At 46.6% G+C, this 15,882-nt stretch overlaps 8 protein-coding genes across 8 annotated transcripts; 6 read left to right on the plus strand and 2 right to left on the minus strand.

Annotated features, from left to right (window-relative positions):
• Nucleotides 1–1,027: 1,027 nt before the first annotated feature.
• On the minus strand, nucleotides 1,028–2,479 carry N7509_013528 (FAD-dependent oxidoreductase; the record flags this gene model as incomplete). The annotated part of the gene is made up of 5 exons (XM_056638165.1): nucleotides 1,028–1,351; nucleotides 1,483–1,786; nucleotides 1,867–2,220; nucleotides 2,276–2,415; nucleotides 2,468–2,479. 5 exons carry the CDS (start codon nucleotides 2,477–2,479, stop codon nucleotides 1,028–1,030), a joined length of 1,134 nt encoding a protein of 377 aa, XP_056481672.1.
• A 2,129-nt stretch (nucleotides 2,480–4,608) lies between these two features.
• On the plus strand, nucleotides 4,609–4,913 carry N7509_013529 (uncharacterized protein; the record flags this gene model as incomplete). Its single annotated transcript, XM_056638166.1, has 2 exons — nucleotides 4,609–4,797; nucleotides 4,848–4,913. The coding sequence occupies 2 exons, from the start codon at nucleotides 4,609–4,611 to the stop codon at nucleotides 4,911–4,913; spliced, it is 255 nt and encodes an 84-aa protein (XP_056481673.1).
• A 789-nt stretch (nucleotides 4,914–5,702) lies between these two features.
• Nucleotides 5,703–6,050, minus strand: N7509_013530 (uncharacterized protein; the record flags this gene model as incomplete). The annotated part of the gene is made up of 1 exon (XM_056638167.1): nucleotides 5,703–6,050. The coding sequence occupies one exon, from the start codon at nucleotides 6,048–6,050 to the stop codon at nucleotides 5,703–5,705; it is 348 nt and encodes a 115-aa protein (XP_056481674.1).
• Nucleotides 6,051–6,660: 610 nt separating this feature from the next.
• Nucleotides 6,661–7,171, plus strand: N7509_013531 (uncharacterized protein; the record flags this gene model as incomplete). Its single annotated transcript, XM_056638168.1, has 2 exons — nucleotides 6,661–6,668; nucleotides 6,715–7,171. The coding sequence occupies 2 exons, from the start codon at nucleotides 6,661–6,663 to the stop codon at nucleotides 7,169–7,171; spliced, it is 465 nt and encodes a 154-aa protein (XP_056481675.1).
• Nucleotides 7,172–10,007: 2,836 nt separating this feature from the next.
• On the plus strand, nucleotides 10,008–10,338 carry N7509_013532 (uncharacterized protein; the record flags this gene model as incomplete). Its single annotated transcript, XM_056638169.1, has 2 exons — nucleotides 10,008–10,091; nucleotides 10,195–10,338. The coding sequence occupies 2 exons, from the start codon at nucleotides 10,008–10,010 to the stop codon at nucleotides 10,336–10,338; spliced, it is 228 nt and encodes a 75-aa protein (XP_056481676.1).
• Nucleotides 10,339–11,520: 1,182 nt separating this feature from the next.
• Nucleotides 11,521–13,788, plus strand: N7509_013533 (VIT and vWA domain-containing protein; the record flags this gene model as incomplete). The annotated part of the gene is made up of 1 exon (XM_056638170.1): nucleotides 11,521–13,788. The coding sequence occupies one exon, from the start codon at nucleotides 11,521–11,523 to the stop codon at nucleotides 13,786–13,788; it is 2,268 nt and encodes a 755-aa protein (XP_056481677.1).
• Nucleotides 13,789–14,038: 250 nt separating this feature from the next.
• N7509_013534 (uncharacterized protein) lies at nucleotides 14,039–14,407 on the plus strand (the record flags this gene model as incomplete). The annotated part of the gene is made up of 1 exon (XM_056638171.1): nucleotides 14,039–14,407. The coding sequence occupies one exon, from the start codon at nucleotides 14,039–14,041 to the stop codon at nucleotides 14,405–14,407; it is 369 nt and encodes a 122-aa protein (XP_056481678.1).
• A 1,017-nt stretch (nucleotides 14,408–15,424) lies between these two features.
• Nucleotides 15,425–15,812, plus strand: N7509_013535 (uncharacterized protein; the record flags this gene model as incomplete). Its single annotated transcript, XM_056638172.1, has 2 exons — nucleotides 15,425–15,647; nucleotides 15,727–15,812. 2 exons carry the CDS (start codon nucleotides 15,425–15,427, stop codon nucleotides 15,810–15,812), a joined length of 309 nt encoding a protein of 102 aa, XP_056481679.1.
• Nucleotides 15,813–15,882: the final 70 nt, after the last annotated feature.

Raw genomic sequence — 15,882 nt, forward strand, 5'->3', positions numbered from 1 at the left:
TTCGTAAATACAGTAAATATAATAAATATAGTAAATAGAGGTGATCCACTTGTTGGCTCCATAGCGATCAGTTGATAGAATTGAAAGAACCGGCAACTGTAGTTATAATAGAGAGGCCTACATAGTTGATTCGTATAGCTCTCCATAATAACGCTGGCTCTTTGATAGTATAAGATAGTTGATAATGAGCAAGTTTCATCAAGGCGGCCGTCTCTATGGAGCAGCTTAAACAAGACCAGACAGACCATGGGGTACATACTTTGAATTTATTAGTCGGATCTCTCGGGGTCCGAGTTCGGCTTTTCAGAAAAGATGGCCTCGCACCCGTCGGAGCTTATCGGGGTTTGAAGCCGAATCTAAACTTGACGTACCCTTACCGTACTTTATAGTAGGCGACGCGGGAATTTGACTATCGTCAATGGGATTTTACGAATAGGAGACAGGTAGAGACGAATTTCACATGACTCTGTCCCGAACACACATGGGGGGCGAGATATCGCCATTTTGAAATCTTAGTATAAAATGGGCAATATGAACTTTCTAATATGCGGAGGGCGTGTGGAAGTCGCCGAGCTTTGCCCCCTTTAAATACCACTTGGTTATTTATTTATATATCTTTTAAAGTAACCGTGATGTGAAACTTAATGAAGCAGAAATTTTGAGTGAAGTTCTTCGACCTAGATCATTCCCCAAGGGACTTGACAAAAGGCCCTCGTCAAAATTTGGACAAATCTCTGAAACATCGGTCCATGTGTGGCCTGCTACATACGCTTCTGTAATTGTTGACAACAAGAAAATATGGTTGAATATCCACAGATAAAGCGTCAGTGGCCTGTCAAGGGAACTGGGTACAAATAGCTTCGCTCGCCTCCAGCTGCCTCTTACAAATTCCCAATTCCGCCCGTTATTGAAAATGCACTCAGTTGAGACCAATTTTTAGCTAATTTGCTTTACTAGTATATAATTGCACGGAAAGATCCAAGCTAGAATTCTCCATTTTACCACAGGCTAGTCACATCTAACGAAACTAGAGAGGAACTCCTAGCGTAGATGATAACTTCAATTGGGCTTCGCCAAACCTCCGAATACAATCCGTATCCCCAATATTTAACTGTTCAAATAGCTCGTCTCTGTCTTTCACAGCACCTTCATTACTGCCCATTAACCTCTCAAGATTGGCAATGGCCATAGGGCTGGTGTGTGTTAGGAATGCTGAGCGACGTTCCTCCGCGTAATTGTGTAACTGTGAACTTGACTGGCCTTGAAGAAGTACCCTCCTCAAGATCCGTCCTAGAAGCGCAGCGTCAAGCAATCCAGTGGTAAGTCCTAAACCACCCATGGGGTTCGTGAGCTAGCTCAAAGTATTAGCGTTGGCTCAGATTTCAAACCAAAATATGGGGAGGGTAAAGCGTTAAAGAAAGAGTAAACGGTGCAAGTTCATTGAAGGTTGATTAGGGGTGTTGCTGGTTTGAAGATACTCACATGTGCTGCGTCCCCAGCAAGAATGACATTCCCTTCCACGAATCTCGTAGCACAGAGCTGGTGCATCTTGTAGGAAGCAATTGCTGTAATCCTCAGTTCCTCCAAGGGACCTTTCAGAAGCTTACGAAAGATCTCTTTTGCTCGTTGAATCATTTTCTCTTCGGTCCAATCCTCGAATATACCTCCGACATTTCGAGCTGGGAAAGTAATCCGCCAGTTATCGTTATCTAACTTGATCACAACTCCCCATAGCTCAGGATCCACGATAAAATTGGCTGCTTCAAAGGGTGCCATATGATGGGAGCTGTAGACGACTTTGACGGTGATTATTGTATGATCACTCCAGGTAAACCCTTCGAAACCAATACCCATCATCTTTCTCACCGTACTTCTTCCCCGTCCGCACCGACCATGTATTTGGACTCATGTTTATACAAGCCTTCATCATGTGCACGTTTGAACGTAGTAATTACCAGATCTGGAGAGTTTTCAATGTGGATGACCGTCGCTCCAAAAACGACAGTAACATTAGGACATTTGGACAAGTGCTTCAACAAGATTTCAGCAAAGTCATATTGTTCCAATTGAATGCCAACTGTCGGTGGCGGAAATTCAATGCGTGCAAGGAGATCACCTCTAGGCTTCCGCCAACTCAATCCAGTACTTTTCAGGCCAGCATCATAGACATCATCATAAATCCCAGTTTGCTTGAAGTCATCCAAAACGACCGGAAAGTAGCTGTAAGGTACGTTAGATATCACCACCAATATAAATCAATACCGTAATACGTTACCCAGCTGCCTTCGGATACCGGAGAATACCCGTGCTGCGTTCAAAAACAAATACTTCGATACCAGCTTGACCCAAAATCAAGGCTGTGTACAGTCCAACTGGGCCGCCGCCGACAATAGCAATAGAGCTAGAGCTCTGAATCTGAGGGATTTTGAGCTCTGATATACGTTTTAATGATCTCGTTTCTCTTTACCTTTGTTTCCATTTTTGTTTTCTGGTGTCTCCCAGTTGCAACGTTTATTTTCGTAGCTTGTCACTACTGACAGGCAACAATAGGTACGGAATATGTAAATAGTCTCCTGAGCCTTGAAGAAAGGACTTTTCCCCGAGTTCAAGGGTCAAGAAATGGACAGAGACTGACCATGTCTCATCTTCCTAAAGCTACTCCTCGTTTGTGGAGACCTCGGCCGTTCGGGATTGAAATACGGCCGAGTGAAGTTTGATTCCCTCATAGAGAAATCGTATCATACCACACGCGGCAGTGCTATGGAAAGGATGTGCGGTGAATGATAGGTGTCATATACCTAGCCCGCAAGTATATGACTGTACGGAGTAGTAATTAACTCTTTGTCATTGTTGCCATGAGTGATAAGATGCGCATAGATGATATTACCTAGCTTTGAGGGTATGGCTCGGGTTTTAGAATTTAATGCGGCTCGCTGATTATTTGATTTTCACATTGCCTTGGGCTCACAAATTATTTATCGAGTGTATTTTGATGGCCCGACTTTCGAATGACTTTTCCATTGGGATGTAAAAATATTACTGCATTCTGCGTAAACTCCGCCAAGCCTTCCAAACCCACCTTCGCACTTATGTGAAGACGTTTCACATGTACCTCCTGCCAAGTCATAAGATATGTGGGCCAAAAGGGATTTCTACTCGGGGAAAAAGAATGCAGTGTTCATGACTAGAAGCCGAAACCCCGTCCTTGGCATTTTCCCGCCCTTTTACCAGGTATAGCGATGGCTGCACTGCGGGTTCAATGAGGTCAAAAGCCGACAAATACCGCTCGTGGGGATGGTTACAAAGTAGGCCTGGAAGCTAGCTGTAGCACCATGAGAGTCATTGATGGACTATTAAACATTTTCTTTTTTGATTAATTTCCGAAGATTATAATAGAATCTGCCAATTTGGACATTGATTGTCATTTAAATATCAATTGAGCAACAGGGTCTTCAACTAATCGTAGATGGGCTCCCTACTATCTGTGGCCAAAATGCCTATTATTCCGGCCAAAATATGGAGTCAAAGATTAAAGAATACAGATACAAATACCGAGGTTTCAGATCTGTCGGGGGCAGAAGGAGAAGAAGAAAATGTCGGGGTTCGGAGAGTGAAAGCACCGGCCTTCATAGTCAATTATAATGGACTTAAGGAGTTAACACGCAGTTTAGGATGGCGTAGCTTGATATACAGAGAGCTAAAACCGCTTAAAACCGCCCAAGCGTCGACATTACTAGGTCAATCACACAGGCTATGTATTCAATTTGCCGTTATCTCCGCAGACTAAGTTTAGCCTACAGAAATCTGATTTGGGTCGACTTGGGTGGATCTTTCAGGTGGGGCTCCTTTCGCGTAGTCAACCTCCAGTACAAGGGTAAATGGAGGATAAATGTGTGTGGTATCTCTATTTCGATCCATGTCTTGATAAAAGTTTCACTTCTTCCCCTCAAAGAGATATTCGCGCTCATCCACTCCCTGGATGATAACTGGCTCCATCATGGGTGATTGCTGTCTTAAAGGCTTTCGTTGGACGGCCCAACCTCGGGGAAGGGAAACGGTTCTTGCCAACATACCGTGTTATGTGACTGGCTCCAATACAGATGTTGCTATTTTGGTCATCCACGACTTATTCGGGTGGACGTTTCCCAATATCAGGCTGCTCGCAGACCATTATGCAGAGGAGGTTGATGCCACAGTTTACGTTCCTGACTTGTGAGTTTTTTCCTGAAATCGTCTGGAATGTGACTTGCAAACTTGCACCTGGAGTACAATCCCACGACAAAAGCAATTTGAACTAAATTTCACAGCTTCGGTGGAGAAGTTCTTCCATTGGACATACTACAAGATAAAAGTCGATGGGGCAGTCTAAATCTCCCCGCATTTCTCGAACGCAACGCCAAAGAGGTACGGGAGCCCCAAATTTTCGAATGCGCAGTCTCATTACGGGCACAGTACCGACAAACAGGCGCTATTGGGTATTGTTTTGGGGGTTGGGGGGTTTTTCGGTTAGGGGCTAAAGGCAGAAACCTCGTTGATTGCATTTCCACAGCCCACCCAAGCTTCCTTGAGAAATCTGAAATTGAATCTGTCGGTGTGCCAGTACAGATAATGGCCCCTGAATTCGATCCTATGTTTACAGAGGAGTTGAAGCTCTTCTGCAATAGTGTGATTCCGGCCCTCGGCGTCGCATATGAGTATCATTACTTTCCAAAATTGGAGCATGCATTTTCCGTCCGAGGGAATCCCAACGACTCAGCCGAGATGAAGGGAATGAGGAAGGCAAAGGACGCGGCCGTCGTATGGTTTCGTCAGTGGCTGCATGACACTGATATCTAACTGATATCTAGAAGCGGGGCCCTTTCGTAGCCTTGGGGATGCAGAAGACTGTTGTTGCGTTCATGATCTTCCAATAAATGTAACATTTGGCTTCCATTTCAATCTCTGCATTTGATTTAGTTTTGAATCCGACCTTCAGGCTATGCAATAGATGTCTAATTAGGCTAGCATGCTAGTAGGATGCTATCAAGGCTTGCGAGTAAGTAAAATCTTTCTTTGTCAAGGATCACTAGATTTGATGTATTAGCTTCTTCTGGTAACCCCAGTAGCTAGCAGGCGAAGCTATGAAACAAGCGACTAATGGTACCGTAGGCGCGAACGGCATCAGTTTGACTCGGATTCGGATTCGGAATCTGTATCTACCTCACTCTCTCCATCTCCACACGCCCCTTGCATGGTGGCGATATGGGAAAGGTGCCACTGCATCTCAAGGAGCTTGAAGGATGGCAGGGGTTTGTTTTGTAGATCGTCGGTCGTGATAGTGAAGATGTGACCCGAAGGAATAGGCAGCTAAGTTTCCATGTTGAAGAAAAAGATGCTATCCCCGGGGTATCAGTAAAACCTGTCGGTTGTTCGGGGTATGGATGTTTGTCAATCGGCATAAGATCGCTGTGGCCACATGATTCGTCCGGGAGGGGCATCTAGTGGAAGGCGACATCCATTGACGTTTTGTCTTCATTAACAGAGATAGGCCGGAATGCACAAATGCACTCGTTCCAATAGGAGTGGAGAGCTGGGGCTAGAGTTAGCATATTCGTGATTTGTTCGGTGTTGAAAGTTCCATCTTTTCCCAGAATTCGAGCACGCCAACTGTCTATTTTGGCAGTTTCCCAAAACCTCTTGAACCATATCCAACTACCCTCTATTCACAAGTTCCAGTCCCAGGCCGACATTGCGACAAGCGAACCCTCGCTGAGGACCTCCAGGATGAGGTCGACTCCAAACGCCTGCGGAGTGCGGACCCAGACGACCACGGACTCCTCGAGTGAGCCTACCGAGATGCAATCATTGCACGTGTCATGTCCGCAACTGCGCGCAAGGCCAAATCGGCATTCGACCAGGGCAAGTTCAAGAGAAGAGTAAACAGCTACCCAGAATCCCGGAGGACTGTTCTCGGTCGACTCGCCAAATTCTGAGAGCGGCCACTCCTCAAATGGAGTATCTGCTGGAGAAGGGTCTGCGGTCGATTGCGGGAGAGGTAGAATTTGTGGCATCGTGCTTTCTGATTCGTAAAGTCCATGTTAGTTCTGAGGATTGTATGATCCCAATATAATAAAAATATCTTATTGATGAAATCAAACTCACCTGATGTTTCTTCCATTGTGAGAGATAAAACAGTGACTTCTTGCCGAATTGGTTTATTATAGAGAGTTACCCTGCAAGGGTAGCTGCAGACCTGGGCGCGTAGAATTCAGCTCGGCATATGAGGAGAGAGAGGGGGGGGGGGATGTGAAATCGGCAATTGGATTCTCGGTTTGGTGGAGAATATGAAGCTGCCCGTTGTGGGCAGCTTTAATCCCGGATGTATTGAGGCCAGCTCGAGGTAAGAAGATGAAAAACGGGGTAGGAGCGAATCGGATACCAGTGCTAGTAGTGAATACTGAGGTCAAAGTCAATGCCAAAAAGGGAAGATGTGGTTGCCTGCCTTCCATTCACTATTTACTTCAACTCCTCTTCCACTTCCTCTTCCTCTTCTCTCACCCATTCCCTTCCCTTCATTTCGATCCCATCTCATCTCATCTCATCCCATCTCTGCGCTACGAGCAGAAATACAAGCCCGTTAGCCGCCCGGCGCCGCGTGGCTTCCTATTCTTTATTGCAGCGATGGCCGAGTAAGATCTCCAACGTAATCGGACCACACGACCCCGATCGCGTCAGGCGCAACGAGCCAGAGCAGTTGTTGGCGCCCGATGGCGATGGACTATATGCGGATATCCCACCTCGAGCAGGTGGATGGGCCGAGTGGATCGAGAAGCTTGAGTGGACTAAGGCCAGGGAGGAAAATGAGCTTAGAACTGCTTTTCTCATCTTCTTGAGCGAAATGAAACTTGTGCGGGAGCCTATGTGGCGTCATCGAGGTAACCAGTACGACACGTCGATCGACGATCTCATCGAACACATTTACCGCATTGAGGCTTGTCGGATGCAGATTTCCGGAACGCTCGCGCCCATCCTATGCCTATGCTGCGCTCGGGGATATAGACAATTTGCTCACTGTGCAATGGTTCAAGATTTCCCGAAGTCACCCACTGCGCAAATCGTCACTGGGATAACAACGGACGTCGTTGAGAGTGGCGCCCAGATCAGCTTGTTGCACCAGCTCCTATCCAGCTGAATCCTGGTCCGGTAGCTGCTGTGGTAGCTACCCCTGTTGCTTCTCCTATGTCACATGCTCACAACTTGCCGCAGAGGTGATCGTGTTTCGAGGAGGTTATCACAGACGCAATGGCCAAGGTTAATACCGCAGACGAACAGGAAATCCTTGAAGCTGCCAAGGTCATCATGGAGCAGGAGGTATTCGAGCTGTGAGTCGGTCAAGACAAGTACATGTGGCGGAATTAGATACGCGCATTCTAGATGCGAATCGGGGTATCCTGTTCACTCTCGCCGACCATTGTTTTTCTATTACATTCCCAAGCAATAGCTTTAAGACCCTAGTTCAATATTGCTAGAATTGAAGGTATTCCCTAGTACTTGTTCGGATACAATAAGTTACGTTAGTAGGCACTATTGCCTCTGATAATATAGAATACCTCTCTCAACTAAATCCCGCGTTAATTCAAATTCCATGGGTCTCTGCCTTGGTAGCGCGGCATTCAATTATTACAAGACACGATATATGATATGCACAAGCTGGGGAGAAACTCCTTAATGAAATCCATTCCAAGCTTGACTCTTCAACATAGTGACAGAAACATTATGAAGTACAAGTGACTCCCCATCTTCGATTGTTCTTTCAGTGAAAAGGCCGCTGATGCCCAAGACTTCAAGAGCTCCCAGATTCTGGCCGCGGAGATGCTCCATGGATTTTCAGTTCCTCATCGGCAGGGTGCTTAACGGGACGGTGCTAATCAGTGTGTCGCCGCCGAGGATCGTTCAATCCCGAATATCCAATTGAAGAGCAAGCCGCGTCTTGACCATTATATGCCATTCCGCGTCTTTGCTCCCAGCCATATTGGGAAGCGAGACAGACTGCCAAATGACGGCGTTAATTGTCGACTATCCATGTTCCGAGCAACATCACAGACTGCTTGTCCATCTAAGGTGTCTCAATAGCTGGCCCAGCCCGTGACAGACTGATATCTAGGAGGTCTAACCACTTTTGGGAGTGGAGGACCTCAAATCAAAGATAGGCCATGTCTGTAGCTTGCAGGGTATTCTCTGCTGTGGCTGCGAATTGACTCTATGGTATGTTCGTGGGTAAAGGAATCTTGAGTCGTCTCTGCTGGCTGGCGTGTTTTCGTAGTCGAGTTTTCGAGTGCTTAAAGGTCTTTCGTAGACAAGGCGTTGGCGATATCCTCGAACTGTATATATAGCCTTTCGTGGATCCTCCATAGTAGTAGCATACAGGTTTCCGCGTAGTTCCAGGTCTCTCATGAATTGAACAAGCAGACGCAGAGGCTCTGCATACCTTTGATCAAAATCCGAACTAGATGATAACTGTGCGACGGCAAGCTCCGTGCCACCATTTCACACCGAAAGGTTGCTTCACGCAGTCTGCGTAAATCCTTTATCCAAACGGTGCAATAAAACTGGGGAATTTCCCCTACCCATGTGAGTGGTACTCTTGGGAATCGAGGTCATGCTGTGTTAAGCAAGGTGGAAAAAGACATGAAGATCAGCAAGTTCACCCAAATCGACATGCAAACATCACGTCCATGTTCTTTGTCTGCGAAAAAGACAATCATGAAACCTGCAGTCAGTGGTGATTCTGAGGAACCCCTTGGACGTGTACAGCTCCGGAGATTGATTGACCACATGTTGGACATAGCGGCATGATGTTGGAGAACATCTTATATAAATACAGCCGGGTATTGATACCCCGGTGGTTGAACTGGAAACCGTGGCACGGAAATTCGGCTGGTCAGATTTTCAGATACATCGAACTCTCGTAACAGTACATTCCAATAGATTACTTGGCCTTACGCCCGATCTATCAATTCGCGATTTCGAGAAGGGGTACACGATAGCTCACAGCTGGTGGCTTGGTGAATTCAAACTCCGACATCGACGGCGTTGGCTTCGAGATACCCGTCGGGGGAGTGGCCGGGGTGGCGACCCGAGAATGTTTTGAGGTTGCGGAGAGGGCATTCTCGCCCATGGCCCGGATATACGAACAACACGTACAAGATATAAGAGATAGGCGATAAAAATAGATAGAATAGAGAGATTTGGGGGAGAGGAGGTCACTAGGATTATTGTTGTGTCCCGTGACTTTGGTTCCATTCACAGCGCGTGAGTACCAAATAGGCAGCGTACAACACCAAAGGCAGGAGTGACTGAAAGGCAATCTCCACGTTCCTTCCTTTGAAGGCAAATCGTTATTCAAGGCTTCTGTGTAGTATAAATACAGGAGTACATAATAGCGAGACAAGAGTTAGCCTATTTTCTATCCACTGCACACGGGACCTATGAAAATTTGAATAAATTGAAGTCATATAAAATGCATCGAGATATCCTCTGATTAGGGCTAGATAATTACATGGCCTATCACTAACACTTATTCTGCTGTATATAGACCGAATCTTATACCTGGGCCCAGTCCCTTTTAGAATGATTCTTTTTCCAACTTGAAGGATCCACAATTTTCATATGTTTCGACCGCGTTTCTCGGTGCCAAAGCCATGGTTATGAGTTACTCCGTGCCAAAAGTGGAAACTATCCTTTAAATTCGATGAACATCTAGTGAGTCAGAAGAGGGAATGGCCTAGATCTTTATGTATGACCCCCACATGAAAGTTTTCATATTTATAAACCTTGTTATATTCTCGAATCAAGGGTTGGGCTGGATGTTAGATGGGAAATGAGTTGACGAGATTACCAGTGCTAGTTATGACGTCGTGGGTGTGCCATTGACGTTGGAATATCTACTAGTACCTTCCTCCTTACCCACTCTCCTCTTTTCAAATCTATCCCTCGGCAACACCATTATCCTACATTCATTTGTCAAAATGGCAGACGGTTTCTACACCCAAGACCTAGCATATGCCTCGCTGGAGCTACATCCTACCTTGCCAAACCAACGGGCGATGAAGGTCTGACTTATACCCTAATTTCTAACCCTGTCTGGCTCTTCAGAAATCATATTCATTGTCAATCGGAGTGAGAATATGACATACAAAATGACCACCTTGAAAGTGGCATCGAGGGTATTACTCAGATCACTTCCACTGGGGGCCCACTTCAACTTTGTATTGTTGTGTGCCTGCTGGTCACGTTCGCGTTGTGTCTATTGCTCCACAAATGACTTCCTTCTATGGAAAACTAGAACGGCATCAATAGACCCTGCTACAGAGGCAGGCCGTCATTGTGCATTCCTCCACTTCAATTTTCACTGCCTGTAAGGAAAGAATAGCCGGCTGTTGGCGATCTCGAGTGGCTGAACGACAAATCAAAGAGCTGCAACGACACGTACAAGCAGAACGTCGCTAGCTCGTACCAGGTCGGTACTCTCTCGCTCTCCTCCAGAAGGCGCATGCAGAGATGTGACAGCGAGCACAGAGTCTTCAAACGCTGCACGATCACAATCGTGAACGGGCAAGTCATGTACAAGGCTTGCTCATCCTGTGCATGGGACAAGGCGGGCACGTTCTACGAAGCTCCCATGAAGCAGTGGGTGTTAGACGTCGTTCGCACATAGAATCCATCGAGTTCTTGTTCATTGGCCTTGCTCGATCAACGTTAAAGTATAGACGAGGGTGAGTTGTACTCAGTCTGGGCCATATTTATTATCAAGTACCGTACAATGAATAGGTATTGCCTTTTATTTTCTATCTGGAGCTAGAACCTTCCAAGGCGAACTTGCAGGTTTACACCTGGGCACACAATCACGTACTAGGCATGGATACATAGATACTATTAGGGAGATAATAAAAAATGCGATTCTGGTGTATTTCGCGAACCGTGAGGAAATACTGCCATTACACAAGTTCAAGAAGCAGATCGGAGTCGAAAGACTCCAAGTAAACTTCCTCGCATGGTGCCATGAAAATAATGCAGAATTGAAAGTGTAAGGCCCTCCCATCCGCAGCGATTCAGTAACCACCGGCTCACGGGTAGTATATCACCAGTAACATACAGCGGTAGAAGAATGATAGAACAGGGATAGAATTCCGCAAATTTTTCCCCTCTTTTGGAGCGGCCCACGATTTTTTGCGAGTCCGCATAATCTGGTTTCAACCATGTTTCTCGACCGCAAAAGCCGTGGTTTCGGTGATTTCCACGCCAAAAAGGGAAAACCTAGAGGTCCCAAGAAATATGTCGTGAGTCACAAGAGAGATTGGCCTATATCTGCGTATGTTTGGGCGTCTCTCGAACACAGTCATACTCAAGGTTTTCATATTCTCAAAGAACATGTCAAGTTGGATATTGGATTTAGATAAGTCGATCTGATGACGAGTGCTATCACGTTATCACGTGTCTTGGGGAATAAAAGCAGAGGGAATTGCCATTTCTTTTGTTGACATGTCAACTATCAACACACTATTTCAAAGTTTCATATTCCATCCAGCTAAGCTGAAAACCCACATTTCTCATTACCAGATCTCCTCCTCTTCCAAGTCTCCTCAACAACCCTATCATCTATCATCAACACGCTCATTCATCATCAATACACCTATCCATCATCAGCAAATTCATCCATCAAGATGTCAGGCTGTTCCCTACATCCAAGACCACTACACCAACTACCTCCCCCAGGTGGGCCTTGACGTGCACGCAACCGTGCTCTCGGCCTCCTCTCGAACCATAATCACCCAGACATATGAGAACCCTTCAACTACCAAGGCTATCCCAGAAGTTTTCTACTCCTTCCCACTGTACGAAGTCTCAGTCGTTGCAGCCTTCGTCTGCAAAATCGGCGACAAGACCGTCAAAGGCGTGGTCAAACCACGCAAGCAAGCCGATGTGGAATACAAAAAGGCCAAAGCAGCCGGCAAAACAGCGGCAATTTTCGACCAAAACCAAGACGCCGCCGATGTTTTCAGTACCCGTGTAGGAAACCTTCCAGCTGGCGAGAAAGTGCTGATCGAAATCACTCTCGTTGCGGAGCTGAAGCAAGACGCTCAGACAAACGGACCCCGATACACGCTCCCCATGATCATTGCGCAGCGCTACGGCTCTCAATCAGCTTATTCATTGGACGCATATCCATTATCGCAGCAATATCAAAATGGAGCTTCCATCCTGGTCGACGTTATGATGGAGAGGGACTCGAATATAATCTCCATTCAGTCCCCCGGCCACCCAATCAACGTACAGCTAGGACGGACCTCCATCATGCCCGCGTCCACACACGAACCCTGCTATGCATCAGTCAAGCTTCGCACAAACTCCACCATGGAAGCAGACTTCGTCTTGAGCATCAATGCAACAAAGCAAGACCTACCATGTGCCTTTCTGGAAAAACACCCCACACTGCCGAACCAACGAGCGCTGATGGTATCTCTTGTACCCAAATTTCAAATCCCATCAGATCCCTCAGAAATCATCTTCGTCATCGACCGGAGCGGGAGCATGGAAAGCAAGATTCCCACCCTTCGATCCGCATTAGAGGTATTCCTCAAGTCACTTCCATCGGGGACACACTTCAATATTCTATCCTTTGGAACTCAATTCAGTTCGTTGTGGCAACAGAGCAAGCCCTGCAATCGGGGTAATCTCAAACAAGCCCTCGAGCTCATGAGGTGTATCCATGCGGATCACGGTGGTACTGATATCCTTTTAGCTCTCCACAGTGCAATTCGGATGAGCTATAAAGATAAATATCCCGATATTTTGCTTCTCACAGATGGCGAGATCTGGGAGCAAGAAGCATGTATCAAATTCGTCAATGAAACAAAGAAGACACGATCTGCGAGATTCTTCACCCTGGGAATCGGCGATAGCGTGTCTCATGCGCTTATTGAGGGTGTCTCTCGAGCTGGTGGTGGCTTCTCCCAGACTATCCTTAACCTCGAAGAGCTTGATAAAAAGGTCATTCGCATGCTGAAAGGTGCTTTGATGGGACGTTTGTCAAATATCACTTTGGACTTTGATTCACAGGATAATACCATTGAGGAGGAGTTCATGGAGGTCGAAGTACCCAAATCCGTCGATGGAGATTCCGTGACTGAGAAGGGCGAGAAACCAATTCCTCTCTTTGACGAAAACTACGAGGAACCTGAATCAATCCCCGAAGTCCAACATAAACTTCCAGAACTCTCGATTCCCAAAATCATGCACGTTCCCACCGAGCTCCCGCCTCTTTTCCCATTCATTCGATCGACCGTCTACGTCCTCTTCTCTGAGGAACTCGTCTCTGTCCCACAAAAGATCTTCCTTCGTGCCAACAGTAACATCGGTCCTCTCGAGCTTGAGATCCCCATCCAGGATGTCGGCGAGGGTCAAACTATCCACCAGCTAGCCGCTAAAAAAGCGATGAGTGAGCTCGAAGAAGGTCGCGGATGGATTCACTCCGCGAAGGATCCTGCCAAAGAATTGATTACAGTGAAATATGAAAGCATGGTTGACGATCTCGTTCAAAGCGAATGTGAAAGACTCGGTGCTCGGTTCCAGGTCTCAGGAAAACATTGTTCTTTCTTGGCTATTCACGATAACCAAGACGAGGATGTGAAATCGGAAGAATATTTCTTTATGTTCATTGACGATGAGACGCTTCCAACGGTCACGCCCCATAGTCTTCCATCCTCGCACTCCTATGGTTCTCGATATATGGGGGGGTCGGCTCGATAGCTCCGCAGTCGTTCGTCAAAGTGCTGCGGGTATTTACATACCTCCTGCAACTCGTCAAAACGTTGGTCCTCAAGCATTTTGCGGCTCTCGGGGTGGTGGCTCTCGGGGTGGCCGTGACGGACTCAGTCAACCACGCACACGCCAGGCTGGACGCAGAAACATTTACGCTGCTGCCCCTGCTATCGACTATTCCCACCAGCAGACTTCACAGTCAACCTCAGAGATGGATAAATTCCACAGACTTGTCTCGATGCAAGAATTAGAGGGATACTGGAAGTGGAGCGATGGTCTCCTACAGATCATCGGTTTGTCTGAAGAGTACGTGAAAATTGAACTCGAGCTTCGAATCAAGGAGTATCTAGACGATAATCTAGAGTTGGCCAGTACGACTGGCAGTCGAAAGAATATCTTGAAGAAGGCTAAATGCAGAGATTATCTCGCAACGGCCCTGGTTTTGCATTACTTTGAGACCTATCTTGATGACTCCAAGGAGGTTTGGGAGATGTTGAAGGCTAAAGCGGAGGAATGGAGTGAGGTCACCCTCCGTGCGATGAACGATGAAGACGGGTATATTCTGGAAAACGTCCTTGAGGCGTTTATTATTTCTCAGCATCTTTGATGGGAAATGATTGGGATTTGAGGTTGGGAATTTGATCCCGGATTTGCTAGATAACTTATTGCTTTGAGTGATACATAGTAGCTTCTATTGTGATTCCAAAATCCAAATTGATCAATTTGCTATGACCTTTGCATGGGTTGTCTTATTTAGAATATCACATGGTTGGTCTTAAAATTGCGTGCGCGGCTCTCTGGTTCCAACGGTGGGGCTGCATGTACTCCGCAATAGACTAAAAATGAGGATTCCAGGGGTATAGCACTCAGTGCATGGAAACTATTAAGATATTCTGTATTAATATAGTCGTATATATCGTGATCTTCGTCAGTTTGGCCTATTCTACCTGGGATACCCTCCTATATCGAGAAGGGCATTGTGAAACACCCCCACAGTAGGCAGCGCAATTGTGAATGCATAACCGGTGATACTCAACCAATCGGGGCTGCACTGCCAGCCAAGCTTCCCACTAACTGGACGAACTGGATGAACTTGTGTGGGTCGGATGGTCTGCTATTTTGGTCGATCGGCAGACTTCTTGTTGATACTTTGTCTCAAAATTGTCGAGTAGACGGGGTATACTGGGTATATTATGACTATACTCTATGCTCTATAGTATATTCCCAGTATACTAGCCATAGGTATGCCTACAGTAAACCAGCATAACATACATACATCGGAAATATGTACTGTAGTGACCGCCACTCGATGTATACAAACCTAATAGTACTCATCAACGATCGGCCGGGATTCCCATGAATCTGCGCCATTCGGGCGACGTAACCCGCGGGTCCCGCAGATTCAATTCACTCTTCTTTTTACTCTTCCGGCCCAACTGCTCGACTTCTTCCTTTCTCTTTCTCTTCTTTCATCTTACTTTCCTCCTATTCACACTCGCTTTGAGCAGTGTCTGTGCCTGTCTTCTCGCCATGCACTGACTGCCATCCACCCCACCACACCTCACACCTCATATATCTCCACCTCCACCTCTACATCAGCATCTCATCCACACCTCCCCTCGCCATGGCCCTCACCCAAGCCGCAATAATCGTGATCGTCCTATGCGCCTGTCTCGCCGTGACAGCCCTCGGCGCCGCCCTCTTCAAACACTACAATCCCAACGAAGACGAGGGCCACTATAACACCTCCTACGAGCAGAGCCAATACATGCGGAACGTGCGGATGCGCAATTACGGCCATTTGCGCGCTGAGTCGATCTCTGCGGTCAAGGATCTTGAATCTTCCTGTTCGTTTCTTTCATCCAATCCAATCCAGCAATATCTATTCTATCTCAAGTTACTGATGCAATGCAATGTGATGTATAGATACACCCTCCGCCTCGGGCTATTATCCACCTCCACCGACGCATCCACAAGAATATCAACCATCCCACGCTACCACCCCACTCTGATCGAACCCACCGTTTATCTTTATCCACACTTTCTTTCTTTCCTTCTTTCTTTCCTTCTTTCTCTTGCAAT

Source organism: Penicillium cosmopolitanum, assembly GCF_028827165.1.
Source record: "Penicillium cosmopolitanum strain IBT 29677 chromosome Unknown utg000012l:1.0-3308103.0:1.0-3310761.0, whole genome shotgun sequence".
Classification (NCBI taxonomy): Eukaryota; Fungi; Ascomycota; class Eurotiomycetes; order Eurotiales; family Aspergillaceae; genus Penicillium; species Penicillium cosmopolitanum.